This window comes from Drosophila takahashii, chromosome 2R (genome assembly GCF_030179915.1).
Source record: "Drosophila takahashii strain IR98-3 E-12201 chromosome 2R, DtakHiC1v2, whole genome shotgun sequence".
Lineage (NCBI taxonomy): Eukaryota > Metazoa > Arthropoda > Insecta > Diptera > Drosophilidae > Drosophila > Drosophila takahashii.
Genome location: NC_091679.1, coordinates 28,341,388 through 28,358,590, shown reverse-complemented (window position 1 = coordinate 28,358,590; position 17,203 = coordinate 28,341,388). Strand labels below are relative to the sequence as shown.

Sequence of the window (17,203 nt, the reverse complement as noted above, 5' to 3'; positions counted from 1 at the left end):
CTCCATCATCTGGGGTGATACGTAGGCGCCCACGCCGATCAAACTGGGCTGGCTGATGTCCGGCGGAGTGCCCACAGTGCAGAGGGCCGGACCATGGTTGATTGTTCAGACAGACGGCGCGCTTCTGCAACAGCGACCAAGGGAGGACGCAACAACTCCCTAAATAGCAAAGGACGATTTCGACTCGACAAACGACAGTTTCGTCTAAAATTCTCTAAAACTTATAAGAACGAAATTGTTTAGTTACTCATTGACCTGGAAGCAGTAATAACCTATTCACATTAAAGTAGGCTTTTGGATTTAAATCAAACCCAAAATCAAATTATTATGAAAATGATATCCAAATAAAAATTCGTATTTTTAAACCATCCGTAAACTCACTAGCTCTGATGGGTTTTTATCCGGATGTGTAACGCCCACATTTTTCAAGATTTTTAAAAAGTTTTGATACTTTTATATAGTTTTCTAAAAATTATTAAAGAGTTAGCAATAAACGTTTTCGTCGCTAGGTGTCGCATTGCTGTTTTGTCACTTTGAATCTTGTATATTTCCCTCGCAATCACTTTAATAGAGGAACGGGTATCTGATAGTCGAAACACTCGACTACAGCGTTTTCTCATGTTTTATTTGCACTTCATTTCACTTTAATAAACGTGAGTAAATCGGTCTAAAATACTGTTTAAACAAAAAGAAATAACAACAAGGATCTTAAGACTATTTGAGGACATAGACAAACAGTGTAAAATAAATTAACTATTGGTAAGGCATAATTACAAGTACTTTCAATTATCTAGAGTTATATACGGGTATTTATATACAATATAAAAAGTGTATGACTTGGCAATGACAAGCGTTCAAGTTAAGCGCTTTTGGTGGGTATTAAACATTAAGAGGTCTACTTTAGGATTCTAAAAACTAATTGTCTCTTTGAGACTTTTGGCAGACTATGTCCATACAGAGGTAGGAATGAGGCCCTCCTTGCTGGTTCCGGGCGGCGTGAGCACCTCCTTGTTGAGGAACTCCAGTGGCAGATTGACCAAATATCCCTGAAATAAAAAGGCACAGTAAGTTTATGATGTAATGTGTAACAACAGTGCTTAATAGTAAGAACATTAAAGTATCTTTAGGATATCTAAACGAAGGATTTTTTAAAAATAAATAGGTAATAATACCATAAATACACAATTTTTAAAGCCAAGCTTTCAAGATTTTCCAAAAAGTTTATAGCACATTTGGTTTAAAAAGTTTGTTTCATAGGTTCAGGGGAAAAAGAAAGTATTTAAACCTGTAGCGCAAATATTTTGGAACTGTAAAAATTGTGGAAATGTTGGTACTCTAACCGATTTTCGTTGGTTGAAACCTTTAAACCAAAAATACTATAAAATTAAAATTATTACGTTAACCATTTCAACAGAACAGTACCTGAATGTCATTGGCTCGGTTGGCGGCCAGCTCGGGGTCTGTTTTGGCAAGGGGCGGCTCCTCCTGGTATTTGCGCAGGCTGGCAAAGGTCTTGACAAAGTCCGTTGGAATGCACTTGAACACCTCGTCGTAGATCTCTGTATTTTGTGTCGAGATCCTGCGCCAGGTGCCGTGCCAGAACTTGTTGCAAACCGGATCGCTGATGTCCAGCTCCGAGCGACTGGAACTATCTCCGTCCAGGAGGCCTGCATAAAGAAGAAAATTCGTTGAATATGAAAGTAAATCCCAGTCAAGTAACCTACCCAAATGTTCTTTAAACAGATACTTTCGCAGGCGACCCGCAAACACTCCGCTCGGATACTTCTTTCCGTTCATGCGGCCATCCTCGAACTCCTCGTCCATGATAATAGCCGCAATTTCGGAGTCCCGCTTTCCGATCATCGAGCGATCGTTGATGTTCGCCGACCCGCATATAACCACTCGATCGTCGGCAATTAGGAGCTTCGAGTGCACATAGATCAGCTCCGTGATGGGTGTATTATTCAGGAAGGAGTGGTTACGCAGGCTATGGAATGAGATGTAGTTCTGCGGATTGGCAATGCCCGCCTCCACCAGGCGGTTTAAAATCCCTGTGCGTCCCCTAGAAGAAATAATTTAAGGATTGAAATAAATTCCTAACAAACGATCAAGACCAATATGTAAAATGTAAAATTTTTTAAAAATCATGTAATTCATATTAGTTTTATATAAATAAAGACCAGATTAATATTTTTTTTATATTTTTTGTAAAAAAAACTACTAAATAGTTGCTATGAAATTACTGATATGATAAAATATCTCATTGACATGTTTTGGTCATAATTTTGACATTATTCATGTCGAAATTTTATTGATATTCTAATCCTTTTCTGTCTATTCTTGCTAGTAAAAACCCACCTGGAAATGGATGCGTAATTCCAGTGCGTGATGGCCCTAACAGCAATGCCAGTACTGCCACCCACGTCTCCCTCGAAGCCCGGCAGGAGGGGCATTATCACAAAAACACGGAAGGGCTTTCGTTCCCTGAAAGAAAAATATATGAGTTAGATCAGTCACACACAAAAATAAAGCATGTCGCATCGATATGCAATACGCATATCGTTTTAACATTTAACATTTCGAGCATATCGAATTTACGGATTACGAATTTATAAGGTAAAATCGATCTACGTTTCATATCGATTTTTCTCGATTTTTTTCAACTCACTTGTGAGCCCTCACGATCCGCTTGAATAGGGTCTCCCCGATCTGATTCCGCACATTGTTGTGCGCCCCCGGCACGCCCATGCCCAACTGCATGGTGATGAAGAACTGGTTCTCGATGTAAATGTAATGCTGCGCCTTGGTGATCGTCTGAATGTAGGCATCGTGGATGCTCTGCTCCACCAGATCGGCCTCGATGAAGCCGCAGCTCCAGGCGGAGACGCTCCGCAGCAGCTGGCAGGTGACCCGCTGCTGGCGGTTCTGCTGGAGATGGGAGTTCAGCCTTATCTGGTGATAGCTCTTGGGCATTAGGTACGGGAATCGTGTGTTATCGCGCAGCTTCTCCAGCTTCATGGCGTTCCAACGCTGGATGAAGTGGCGCGCCACATCTCGCGCCGATGCACCCACCACACACAGACCCACGTCATGCCAGGGCATCCGCGGCGTGGTCGTCCGATCTATGATATCTACGAACGGCGAGTTGAGGTTCATCCAGTCCTTGAGTATGAAGTTGGAGTAGTCCTTGCCGAACCAGTACTTGGCCTGGCCGCAGAATTCGCTGAGTATTTGCGTGCTGCCGGCGGTGATAGCCTCCTCTTGACCGCCCGAAGCCAAGTTTGCACCGTTCTCGTGGTCCGTAACGTCCTCTGACTCGATGGTGAACACCTCACCGGACTTCTCATCCGCCGCCTCGTTGGCTGTCAGTCGGTGCATAAAGTCCTTGCCCAGGCGAGCACCCTTCATCGCGTTGTTTTTCAGCCGATCCAGCACGTTCTTGCGCTCCATTTCGGGTGTGTTGAGCTTCATACCCTCCAGGGCTATGCTCGTTTCACCGGGTGTTTCTCCGGGACTGGGAACCAGCATGGAGGGTATTAGCAGGCGATCACCAGGTTTTAACGTCTTCAATTCTATACTTGTGCTGGCTTCTTCCGCCGGTGGAGATGGTGACCTCTCCTTGGCCGAGCTCTCGTAGTGGGCATTCCGCGAGGACTTGCGCGATCCGAAGGCCGAGTCCGTGTCGTCCTTGCTGAAGTACAAGCTGGGTGTTCGACGCGTGCTGCCCGTAAAGGAGGATGTGGATATGCTGCCCAGATCCGTAAGGCGGTGATGGTGATCATCCCACCGACCGTAGCACAAATCAATGCCACCCATGAACGCATAGGTCTGATCGATCACCACAATCTTTTCGTGATGGGCCCATAGAAGAATGCCGCCTCTGGCATGGTCGGGATGTCGCATGACCTGTAATGGAAGTTTAATATTATTAATTCTTAGGAATAAAAGGATATATTTGTGTGGATCATACATAACTTAACTAAGAAACCTAAAGATATGTTCTATATTAATTTTTCAAGGAACGCGAATTCTTAGGAACAAGTGGATTGATTTGTGTGGATCATACATAACTTAACTAAAGAAACCTATAGATATATTCCATATCTATTTTTTAAAAACCGCGAATTGGTTGGTTGGTAGAAGTGGAAACAAATGTCGACATAATGTATCCTTTAATTTATTTATTATACACAAACAACCATCTTGACCTTAAGAATTCGCGACGGGTCGATGAGCTGTGAAATCTGTGATCATCCTCTTATTAAAAAAAAAAAATTGTTTACCTTAACGTAACCTTACACACGAACTGATCTACTTGAAGCCCATTTGACTTGAGTCGTTTTGGTTTGGGTAAATGGGAAAAATGCGAAAACGTTGGGGTCAGGTAGGGTAGATAATTTTTTAAAAGAAAGCCTGACCTACTTGACCTGAAATTTGGTTTGAGTACCCATTTAACCCATTTTGTATACCCATGCAGGGCTCTATTTAATAACATAGCAATTTTATGGTATTTCTTTTCCCACTCACCTTAATATTTTCGTGCTTGGCCAGCGTGGACTTGCTGTAGTAGCTGTTGATGCCCAGCGCCATTTCGACCTCCTTGTAGAGGAGCACAAAGACGCGAACTCCCTGCTCGGCCTTGCGCAGCAGAATCTTGTCCAGACGCCAGTAGTCGCCATCGAGGGCGGGTCGTTTCATGTATATCTCGGGACTGAGCCACCAGTCGGCGATGTAGATCTCCTCGAGGGCGGCCTCCAAGCCGTCGGCCACGGCGGACATGTACTGGGCGCCGTCCACGTACCACGTGGCATGCGTGTTGGCGCGCATCGGGGCGAAGGACATGTGCGGATTGGGCAACGTGAAGTCGCGGGCATACGAGTTAGCCGTATTCTTGAGGTACTGCATCCACTCCTTGCACTTCCGTCGCGTCCAGCACTTCAGGACGATATGCCTATTGTTTGTTAGTATCTGCAATCCCTTGCGCATACCCGTCTGATAGATGCCAGTGGACACGTCGAAGCCCTGATCGAAAAGGATCACTGCCCGGATGCTGCCGTCCGTCGGACGAATGTAGCCGAAACAGGTTTCCTTCACGAAGAACCAGCGACTGCGCCACGTTCCGCAGACAACGTCCGAGCAGAAGTAGTTGCATCGCACACAGCAGTTCTTCTGAAAGCAACCGAAAAAGTTGCATCCCGCTTGTCCCGGTCTCGTCGATCCAGTTCTCTTTAAAATCACGCCCTCCTTGCCCTTGATACCCATGCCTGGCACAAAGGATACGTTGGACACCTCAACGAAGTTCAGCTGTAGAAAAGAACATTTAGATGATTAGACATATTCTACACTCTGTATTATAGGCTACAAAACTTTCGATTTAGATTATTATCTATATAACTATTTTTGGTTCTCTGCCATCCTAGTGAAAAATTTATTTAACAACTGTTCAAGAAGTAATGAGTAGCTGATAGTCGAGGCCATCAAATATATATTTTTTTCTTGTTTTACATGGTGACCTTATTTTTGGACTTGATTCTGATTAACTAATTATTCTAAATTTGGATTATCATCTGTCTATGTTTTGTTATCTGGTAAAATTAAATTTATTTATAGGTTTCCTACTTGTTTTATATTTTTGCACTGAGTCGTAAGATTTCATATTTCTTATTCAGATTGCTTCTAATTAACTATTTGTTCTAGATTTCGATAATCATTTATCTATTTATTTTTCTAGGCCATCCATAAGTGATAAGTTCCTAATAGTCAATTAAATAGTTGATTATATAGAATCTTAAGATTTCATATTTCTTATATCCATTTTCCTTCTGCCTTATTAAATATATTCCACAACGTTCTAGTTGCCTCTTACCGTTTCGTGATGAGATCGGTACAGACTGATGTTTAGCAGGTTGTATAGGTAGTCCTCCAACTGCTTGATCCTCACAGTCAGATTCTCCACGGTGACCAGACTCTCCGGACGGTTGGGGAATCGCGGTAGCTTCCGTTTCTTCTTCTTTTTGCGCTTCTTCTGGATCCTTCGAGGTGTAAATCCCGCCAGGATCGAGCTGTGACTGGGACTTATGATGGCCATGGCATTGTTACCATTGCTGTTGGCGTTTTTGCTGCTGTGACCTTCGCCACTCACCGGAGTGCTGGTCTGCTTGACTTTGGTGTGGGCAGGCAGATCCTTGAGGGTGGACTCGTCGGCCATTTGACTGGCGGTGGCTTTCAGCGTGGTACGCTTTTCCTTGTGACTGCGACTGGGAAAGGGAATGTTGAGCGAGGTGCGGAAGAAGCTGAGCTGCTGGTGCAACGAGTTGAAATGCTTGTAACGCCGCTTGATCGTCCATTTGAAGGGGCCATGGGTCAGTTCGATTGTGTACCTGAGCAGTCAAAAAAGTGAATGCGATTAGTAATGTGTTTATCAACATGTTGATTTGAAATTGTAAAATAAGACAAACCAGAATAGTCCTTAAATTTAATCGAAGTTTTCCTTGTATATAAGAAATCTACATTAATAGAAAAAGACTTTTGAAACAGTTTTGTTTGAATAGCTTTCTAACTAACGCCTTAGTTTGCATAGAAACGGTGGGATAGACGAACGGACAGACGTTACGGACAGACGTTACGGACAGACGTTACGGACAGACGTTACGGACAGACGTTACGGACAGACGTTACGGACAGATGTACGGACAATGTCCGTCGGACATTTATTACGGTTACTTTACAGTCAGTTACAGTAAACGAATTCTTCGTTTCTACGTAAAAATATATATCAAAATATATTTGTAAGATTCTACGGAAAACTATCCAAAATAAATGTTTCTAAATGTTTTTAACGGACAATCTTCCACTTCCAATTCTGCTTAACATCGTTTAAACTCACAGGTTGGGATTCAGCAGATGTGTTGTTACGCTGCGCTCCGTATCGACGATCCGAACGTGAATCTCACGGCCCGGAATGAAGACCTTGCGCTGGAACGAGTTGAACTTGACGCTCGGTCCATAGATACTCGTAAATGGTATCTCGTGGCGCAACACCACGCTGTTGTTCTCCTCGTCGTCGAACTCCTCCTCATCGTCGTCCGTCTCCTTGCGCTCCACCAGCACCGGCTTGTCGCCCACGTTGGACAGGATGGTCACCGAATCGGGAAAGGCCAGAGTCTCGTCGTACTCGGAGTCGACCAACGAGAACTGAAACTCTGGCAGGCAGCGATTCTGTTGCTCGGCCACCGCATCGTCCGTGCAATCCCGGATCACCTCTTCCTCGTCCTCGATGTTGGAGTCCTCCGCCGAGGCTTCCGCTTCCCCGCTACCGTGTTCCACGTCCGAGTCTGTAGTTGTGTAGGGTGGAAGGGCCGAAGCCCCGCCGCGAACCTCTGCCATCGCCTCGAACTGGGCAAAGTAATAGGAACTGTCTATATCATCGTAGCCTCTGTTCACGTAGCCGGCATAGTGCGTCGGCCGGTACACATCGTCCGTGGGGTATTCAACTGCAAAAACAAAAGACGGTCAAAGAAATGGTAAAAGATTAGAAGAACAATTCATTTAAGTAGGTGTGTTTAAGGGATTGTATTTCTAAAAGTTATCCAGAATAAAAACCAATGATGAGGGCCCTAAATATAAATAAGTAGGTTCCGGTAACAAATGTAGATAGTGACGTAGCACTAGCCCCAGAATTAAATTGATGGTTAATCATAACAAGAGGTACATTAATCTAAAACATCGGTCGACAATATTTGTGTGAGTATTTTGAACGGGGCAGGTCTTCGATGTGTGTGTTAAAATCGCTGTTCTACAGTTTACGAAAGCTGGCAAAGGATGGGCAGATACATTCCCTATGCTCACGCTGATCTAAACGTATACCAAAAAGTTAAAAGGATGCATAATAAGTATTTAGAAAAAACGTTCTATGCCTCTAGGAGTTTTGTATTCAGTAAAAATTTTATTATACTCTTAAAGTTTATTTATGTTTTTATGAATGACAAAAAGTAGTTCGCTTTCTTGTTAAAATTGGCTGGTTTAATTGTTCCATGACCTCATTTTAATTGAGGAAAGGGACTTTGTTTTAAGCGCAAAACATTTTGATAAAAAACATATTTATTTTTCTAACTAAAAGGGTCGTTCATTTGAATTTTTACTCGGCTGATGAAGGTTTGAATGGGAGTTCCACTGTTATCGTTCTCAATTTCCCCCCCGTGGCTCAACCACTGATAACTTCGTTGTGTGCATAGGGAATTTTGAGTTTCCAGCTAAAGAATTTCTGGCTTCCCTCAACGCCTGTAAGTTATAACAATTAAATCGTAACAATTAGCGCTCGTTATCTCCATTCAAAACAAAAGCTCACCCAAGGTCAAAACTTACGACATGTGGTGTAGTTAAGTTTACTTCATTTCAGTACAACTGGGGTGAACTTGACATAGGAACCCTGCTCGAACCTTGAAGCCATTTCGAGCTGAGTATACAAAACGCCATCTCTTTTCAGTTAAGTGCACGTGAATCGTCTACCGACTGATAAGAAATATACTTATTTATTTCCCTTCCCCAAAAACCCACATTACAGGGGGATATAGAAAGTTTAATGCATAGTTAGAGATAAAGATCGATTATCATTTCACATCAATCTATTCTTCAGGGTAACACCTCCATATTTTTAGTTCGGAATTACGCTTCCACCCGAATGACATTTAGATAGCAAACCTAAATAAAAAGTCGCAATAGATAGATTAGGGTATAGTGCACAGTAGGTAGAACCATACATTGATGATTAAGTGGGTTTATGGATGTGGCATTGCTTGGCAAAAGAGCACCTAGAGAAGTGCGTCCCGTTATCGACGACAGTAATAAACTACATAAATCAGTATTTAGTCAAGTACTTTGATTATCAGTTAATAACAGGTGTCCTCCATACAGACACATTATACTCTTATCTGCAGGAATTCAAGCTCCTGCAGTTAGACAAATATTTCCATTAAAAAAATGTACACACAAAAAAATTTGCTTGGTAAAATTGACCAACAAAGATAGTTATGTAACTATTAAAATAGTTACGTGTATTTTGTTTTTGCTTTGGGTTTGTCTCTTTGCTAATTGTGTGTATTTTGTTGTTGTGAAATGACTATTTACTTAGTAGAATTGACAATTTTGCTGGTTGGGGCCTGTTTGACAATTATTACAGTTGATTTTACTAAGTTTTTTTTTTGTGTGTATATACAAAACAAAATACAAAATTTATTTGTAAATGTATATTCGAATATCTTGATTACTGTTATCTTCTCTTTTACATTATAATATTAAAAGTAGGTCTATTGTTTTGTCGTATGTAATCAAAGATAATAGGGTGCATCCAATAACACATCCAAGATAAGAAGGTACATATTGCAACATATTATATTGATATGCATTCATCGTAATCGCCTTCTCACTTCTGAAAATAAAAAAAATTAGGACGCCGAGTGCAAAAGTTTTGACTAGCGCTGTCCGTGTTCCATAGCATCAGGGGAACAGTACACACAAAAAAAAAACTTGGTAAAATCAACTGTAATAATTGTCAAACAGGCCCCAACTAGCAAAATTGTCAATTCTACTAAGTAAATTGTCATTTCACAACAACAAAATACACACAATTAGCAAAGACACAAACCCAAAGCAAAAACAAAATACACGTAATTATTTTAATAGTTACGTAACTATCTTTGTTGGTCAATTTTACCAAGCAAATTTTTTTGTGTGTACGAGACCCTATCTTCATGGGTGCCATCAAAGTCTTATTGAAATTCGCCATAAACCCCGACTTTTTTATGGGCTAGTTCGACTGGCCGCCACTCATTCTTGGAAGTATAATTGAAATCGTTTTGTTTTAGGTAGCGAAAATAACCAGTTGGCATTTGCCTTATCACGAAGCTCTTATTGTTATCAGCACGAAATTACCAAACAAAAACTTCTGACCGCGAGTGCCAGAAATAACAGTTCTTCGTATAGCTGGGCATTCTTAGATGTCTGATAAAACCGGGAAAATAAAGTAATTTGGAAAATATGAAAAGTTCTTTTGATTAGTTGCCGATTCAATAACTAAGGATATTACGGATATAAAATTATTATTACCTATACATTGGGTCACCTCCCTCACTATGCGAAAATAAAGAGGGTCTAATAAAATGTAACAACCTATTCAATGAAACACTTCGAATTCTTAGCACCTTTTCACTTTCATAACGATTTCTTTGCTAAATTCATTAGCACATTCGTTTAGCTGAGTAAATTAACTCAAAAAGCTATAAAATTTATAAGCCTTTGACACTTTTTTTTGCTATTGGGATAAGATAAATAGTAAAAAAAATTTTTTTTGACAATTATATAGATTTTTATCTGCACCAACAAATATAAAAATTCCATCCACAAGAATGTCAAGGTTTCTTTTAATTGATAACGGATTAAAGTGGAAAATAGGTTTTACAACATAGAAACCTATAAATTAAAAAACACCAAAACAGGTCCTGAGTTCAAAGCCCCAATGATAAAGGTAATGATTATATCATCTGCTAGTTCCTGCTAGTTTAAACCTGATTAAAGGCTAGAGGGCCGTTATCAGTGTTCAAAGTAACACCAAGTATAAAGGCACCATACATTTCTTACTAATAATACTTATCTTTTCACAGAAATGTTGAAATCCCCTATTGATAATGGTTTTAATGTAAGTTCAAAGACCGAGCACAATAATTTTTGAATCTCCTTTGTTTAGTGGGTGTTGTAATTTGTGTGCAACTGGTAAAAACGGTCCCCCTGAAAAGGTCTTTACACCCAACGAGCGATTATTCCACCTGACCTACACACAATGGCGAAGAAATCGAAACTTCCTGTTGCAATATTCGAGTGTGAGTGCAAATGTAAATTAGGCACAATATATTTATAACATTATGGGTAAGTGTAGTTGCTTTTGGCGTGTCATGCATTTTAAAGTCGGTTATGAGTCATTTACTAATGGCACCGTTACGCCCAACACGCAATTGGAGGCGCAAGAAGTCGGTGGTGGCTTATATAACGCAAAGGAAATGGTTAATGTTTTGTTAATTTATTGTTAAGGCAATTTTGAACCGTTATCAGTTCTTTGTTGTCTGAATTATTTTGGTTTTCCTTGGACTACACACCCATTATTCTAGCACTCCTTCAACTGAACTAATGCAAATTCTTTTAATTTTCACGTATTAAAATAGAACGCTAACCAGTTTGAAAGGTTGAAGATATTATTCCACAAACTAGTCCAGTGTTATCTCATCCCCCGGTGACGCAAAATCTCGACAATTCGCTGCCGCGTCAAGAGATTACTAATCTATGGCTTATGTAGATATACATGTCTCTATCTCTAGATCAGACATTACCCATGCTGGCCATCAGCTGTGAGATGCTACGGCGATGACGTCGCACCTGTAAATGCTGCAAATTGGCGCCCAACGCCGCCGCCTCTGGGGGCATTTGCAACTGCTGCGACTCATCGTTGCGGCCGGATTTTGTATCCGCGGTCTTGGCCATCGTTGCTGAATATGCGTAATTTCAATGGGCAAACTAAGTTGGCTCTCTAATTTATTTTTGGCAATCGGATTTTGGTTTTATAGGTGCTCCAGCTCATTTTTGCATTGGCATCCGCGGTCTTGCATTTGTAAACGATGTCGGTTCTGGCGGCCTGCGGTGGCTAATTAAATCCGAAATTATAAATACCGTATTTTCGTAAACCAATTGATAAAAGGGAATGACTGATGGAGGTGCCTTGGGGGCTTAATTATAAAAATTAAATAAAAAAAAAATTTTTTTAAAAGGAACATTTCTGGAAGGCTTTATTTCTTTTAAAATCGACTTTATTCACTTAGTTCTCTCTTCCGGCCACATCAAAAAATCCCTTGCATTGAAAAATAATTAATTAAATTTTTATCAAGGCATTTCGTTATCTTTGCGTAAACACAAAACCCGAGTTTTGCAAATACAACAAGCACTGAATGTTCCGTGTGTTGTTTATATTTCATTCGTATTTGGCTTTTGGCGCTTCCAGCTCATAAATGTTTTTGCACAATGGCCAACGAACACACGCACAAATTATTGGGATATTTTCGGCTTTCGCATATTTCACTTTTGGCACTTGGCTTTGGCTTCATCAAAGTAAAATGGCCCGTAATTGTGTCTTAATTTTTTTGCGAGCAGCATGTGCGGTTTCGAATCTACAATTTGTATCTTCTTATCTCACAGATGCATATAAATTAAGTCGGAGATTCACTGCGGTATTGTCACGTTTGCGTGTGATAAGTAGAGTTTTTGTTTACTTTTCAGGCCGCCATCTAACGGAAGTTGCAGAACCGAAATTAGCGCGACGTCGCATTAAAATCGCCAAGAAAGAAAGAGAGAAATGCCACGCGAAATGGAAGAATGGAGAACACCGAGAACACCGAAGACACCTCGCACTCACACAGGCTGAGCCCCCGCCAAAAAGCTCTTCGTACCAACGATCGACGGCGATCCACGAGAAACGTTGCGACAACGTTGCCGTCACTCCGCTTAATAATATTAACTAAACTTCGCACCGCTGGCCAAAGCTTGTGCCGCTCCGCTCCGCTCGCTCAATACGGTTAACGGTTAAGAAGAGAGCGCCAGTGCCGCAAGCTTGGGGAACGAGAGCGGAGTTTTCTGGTAACAGCTGCTAGCTCCAAAACAGCTGGCAAAGCTTTTCGCAATCCCCCCAAACATTGGGCTATGCGATTCGATACCAAAAAAAAACACTGACGATCCTAAGATGTTATGCAAAACTATTCCCCGGCGCTCTGGTCACAAGGTCATCTACAAAACGCTAGAACCAGTTCGTCAAAAGAATATTGCCAAAGGCATTAAGCTTTTCAAAGCTTTCTGCGGGGTTCACAAACCTTTTCGAAATGCCGATCGAGTACGGGTTCTATTGTCGGACCATGAGTCACAACCCCACTTAAAAAGAGCATGTAACCCTGCCTTTGTATCTATTGTCGGCTATCTTATCAGCACCACTAGACTCGGGCGCAATCGCTGTAATCAGCACTCATTATTTGTACAGCCCCAATGAGAACCACAGGCTAAATAAATCGAATTACAATTATGCTTTCGATTAGATTGGCCCACGCGGGGTATTAAATGTCAACAACATAATTTAGTGGCCCCTATTTCGGGTCATAACAACTAAAAGAGATTTCAATAAGTTATAGATGATTTTGATTTCGAAAAGTTGGATTTTTAATGCAGATATACCATCTCCCTCACACTCCCCTTTGACTGAGAAATGAGTATCTGTTAGTCGAGGCACTTTAAATGCTCTGCCAATATGCATTGTATAACGCAACCAGATATTTACATATCGAACTTGTGATCTAATAATGGTGGTTAGACAATAACCAACATACAATTAACTAGTTTCAGTTCTGAAGCTTCGAAGTTTGATTATTTTAACGCAAAATAAGCTAAATCACACTTGCAAACTTTACGCTCAGATAAGATAAGTGCTTAAAGACACCACGGCTGATATTAATATACAGGGTGACTTTTAGGTTTATAGATCCACACATTGTCGCCAGTTGAGATAATGCTGAATTTCTTAACTTCAATTTCTAAAATTTTGAACATATATTTTGAATATATGTATATCAATAGCTCACCCTTAAATATGGTATTTTTCTTGTAATAAGAATGTGGTTTAAAAAGTTTAAATTTTTATTTTAATATTTAGGCGTTGGACCTGAAGTGTCCTTAAAAATTACTCATACGACACGCTTGCCCAATTCTAACGACATAAGCTATAACGCATCATTACCGATGATCCGTTTGCATTAAACTCGTGCAAATTTACTTCCGGAAAATACAAATGCGTTTCTTCACTTTAGCAACAAAATAAAGTTTTAAGAAAATTCTTACAAAAAAAAAAATAATTTTAGCATTTTAAGAAGGACTGATTCGCAATAATAAAATTCTCAGGGGTGTATACTAATGTTGCATACTGTGAAAACGAGCCAATGCTTTCCTGTTAAAATATCCACAAACAATGAGGACAAATGTACATTACTCATACGACTCGTATTTCAGTTAGAATTTAGTCCAAAGGAATCGTTTAACCAAAAACTTTAAATTTCAAAACTTGTTTTTCATGAAATATGTAAATATATGTACTTATAATTTTCAGGTGCAGTTCTAGAATAAATCTGGTTGGGTGAGAACTTGCATCTTGTTGTAACAAAAGCTTTTTGAAATTGCGAAGTTATTTGCAAGACTCAATATTTCATAAGCCCCGATCCCTATTTATAGAGCTTATATGGTACTTATGGATTTCTTGTCGCCTTCGATATGGCTTTTATGGAGACTTATCGAAATCACGTGCAATAAGTTTACTTCCACGCCCTTTCTCCCCAAATATTTACTTAAACTCGAAAAGAAAGCACTTTGTTTGGGAATCCTCTTGCACAATCTGAATTTACACTGAAGGTTACAAAACCGTTTATCAATTTATAAGCATTATACTGCGATTTGCAACATATGATAGAAACAATTAAGGCAACAATTTAGGTTTATTAGCACTCACATTTATGTAGTTGATGCAAACAATTGAAATTCGTATTCCGATGCCAGAAGATCTGATTCAACTTCTCGAGCTCCAAGTCCTAACGGTGAATAACTCACACTTCGATCCAGACTCTTGGGCAGTGGGTTAAGTGTATGCACATATATATTTTTGTGCGTTTGTATGTATCACGCTTGGCACTCCGATAATTAACGCAATAAAACCAATTCAATTGAGGCGCCACACAAACACTTTACTTTGTACACATATGAAAATCATTTCAGAAATATTAAAATGTTAATCAATCGCGCACACACACACTTTTATCTCGACACTCTTATTTATTGATTTTGAAGGAGACCTTCTCCTCAAACTTGAAATCTGTGCTTGTGACCGTTTTCTGTTTGCCGAGAGAGAGAGCAGAGCGTCGACCAGCGTCGCTAAAAGTCAAATTCGAGACTGAGCGAAAGAGCCAGGCGATCATGGAAATGTGTCGATCAGATTTCTCACTCGAAGAATGCGTCAGAGAGAAAGCAACTTAAGCCTGGCACGCGTTCTTCGCCTTTCAGCATTTCTCACTACACAATATGAACAACTGACAAATGTTCAGTTTATTTTGTAAGTTCTTGCTTAATTGCAATTAATGCTTCCCGTTTCCACGCGCTGCACAACTCACTTCTCCCGACTTGACTGACCTGCCTGGCATTTTGAGAGTGAGCTTTGGCCCGAAAAGCTTGTGATGCGAGAGAAATTGAACACGACTATCGATCAGCTGATCCGGGAACTTTAATACGAAGATCGGTCTTTAAACTGTCAAATGGGCCGTTGAAATTCAAAAAATAGCTGTAAAAATTGCACGAGTTTTTATTCAGGTGCCCAAAAATCGTATAAAGAATTATAATGTGGTTTGAAAAACAAAAAAAATAATATAACGGCTAGTTTCATAGTTTTATTTAGGTAAATTTTACCAATAAAATTTGTTTGTGTGTACTCTCACAATCATTTGAAAAAAATTTGTTTTGGGGTCTGCGAAATGTCTTAAAATTGTATCACTCATACGCACTGCTGCCTTCAATCAAAAAGTTATGTTAATCATGCTGGGATCTAATTTCAACCACACATCTGTTTTTTTGGTCTCCTTTTTTTAAACCAATTATTTCAACGAAATTCATAAATTGACGATAAGAGGATTATTGTTCGACTAAATTCGAAATGTTATACGTGTCGTATGAGTAATGTTTAAGGATACCTTGATGCCACTTCGCAACGTCTAAGATTTCGAATTCATTTGTTGAACACCCGTGATCTCCCATCAAATAAAAAGATACTTTTGTCGAAAATGTTCAATATAATGTTTTATTTCTATATATAGATCTTTTTGTATTTTCTTTGACTACATTAATTTTTATTTTCTCAGAAAAAATTAAATATTCCATTAAAATGTTTCAAAAACATAGGAAAGAGAAAACTCATAAATTCCGCCTACCAATTACAAGGTAGACAAGGGTTAGGAAAAGATCGTTTTTTGCTATTGATCAAATGGTAAATTTAATTTTAGAATTTAAGTTAGAATTTAGTCCAAAGGAATCGTTTAACCAAAAACTTTAAATTTCAAAACTTGTTTTTCATGAAATATGTAAATATATGTACTTATAATTTTCAGGTGCAGTTCTAGAATAAATCTGGTTGGGTGAGAACTTGCATCTTGTTGTAACAAAAGCTTTTTGAAATTGCGAAGTTATTTGCAAGACTCAATATTTCATAAGCCCCGATCCCTATTTATAGAGCTTATATGGTACTTATGGATTTCTTGTCGCCTTCGATATGGCTTTTATGGAGACTTATCGAAATCACGTGCAATAAGTTTACTTCCACGCCCTTTCTCCCCAAATATTTACTTAAACTCGAAAAGAAAGCACTTTGTTTGGGAATCCTCTTGCACAATCTGAATTTACACTGAAGGTTACAAAACCGTTTATCAATTTATAAGCATTATACTGCGATTTGCAACATATGATAGAAACAATTAAGGCAACAATTTAGGTTTATTAGCACTCACATTTATGTAGTTGATGCAAACAATTGAAATTCGTATTCCGATGCCAGAAGATCTGATTCAACTTCTCGAGCTCCAAGTCCTAACGGTGAATAACTCACACTTCGATCCAGACTCTTGGGCAGTGGGTTAAGTGTATGCACATATATATTTTTGTGCGTTTGTATGTATCACGCTTGGCACTCCGATAATTAACGCAATAAAACCAATTCAATTGAGGCGCCACACAAACACTTTACTTTGTACACATATGAAAATCATTTCAGAAATATTAAAATGTTAATCAATCGCGCACACACACACTTTTATCTCGACACTCTTATTTATTGATTTTGAAGGAGACCTTCTCCTCAAACTTGAAATCTGTGCTTGTGACCGTTTTCTGTTTGCCGAGAGAGAGAGCAGAGCGTCGACCAGCGTCGCTAAAAGTCAAATTCGAGACTGAGCGAAAGAGCCAGGCGATCATGGAAATGTGTCGATCAGATTTCTCACTCGAAGAATGCGTCAGAGAGAAAGCAACTTAAGCCTGGCACGCGTTCTTCGCCTTTCAGCATTTCTCACTACACAATATGAACAACTGACAAATG

General features: G+C 39.8%; 1 protein-coding gene across 2 annotated transcripts; it reads right to left on the bottom strand.

Moving 5' to 3' along the window:
* Nucleotides 1-584: 584 nt before the first annotated feature.
* On the bottom strand, nucleotides 585-15,255 carry Pld (Phospholipase D). 2 transcript variants are annotated; one of them, XM_070212868.1, is made up of 9 exons: nucleotides 14,582-15,255; nucleotides 6,887-7,493; nucleotides 5,867-6,380; nucleotides 4,528-5,304; nucleotides 2,669-3,906; nucleotides 2,359-2,484; nucleotides 1,725-2,062; nucleotides 1,423-1,667; nucleotides 585-1,046 (listed from the first exon to the last, which is right to left on the bottom strand). In XM_070212868.1, exons 2-9 carry the CDS (start codon nucleotides 7,384-7,386, stop codon nucleotides 945-947), a joined length of 3,840 nt encoding a protein of 1,279 aa, XP_070068969.1. In that variant the 5' UTR covers nucleotides 7,387-7,493; nucleotides 14,582-15,255; the 3' UTR covers nucleotides 585-944. The 2 variants fall into 2 exon arrangements, with proteins under 2 accessions (XP_070068969.1, XP_044248822.1); XM_044392887.2 differs by lacking the exon at nucleotides 14,582-15,255 and adding an exon at nucleotides 11,379-11,739.
* Between the last annotated feature and the right edge of the window lie 1,948 nt (nucleotides 15,256-17,203).

Coding starts and splice junctions, on each gene's coding strand:
- Pld (XM_044392887.2), bottom strand. CDS start 11,529: ATGGCCAAGACCGCGGATACAAAATCCGGCCGCAACGATGAGTCGCAG. Junction 6,381..6,886: donor CATCTGCTGAATCCCAACCT/GTGAGTTTAAAC, acceptor TTGACTGCTCAG/GTACACAATCGAACTGACCC. Junction 3,907..4,527: donor CCAAGCACGAAAATATTAAG/GTGAGTGGGAAA, acceptor CTTCCATTACAG/GTCATGCGACATCCCGACCA.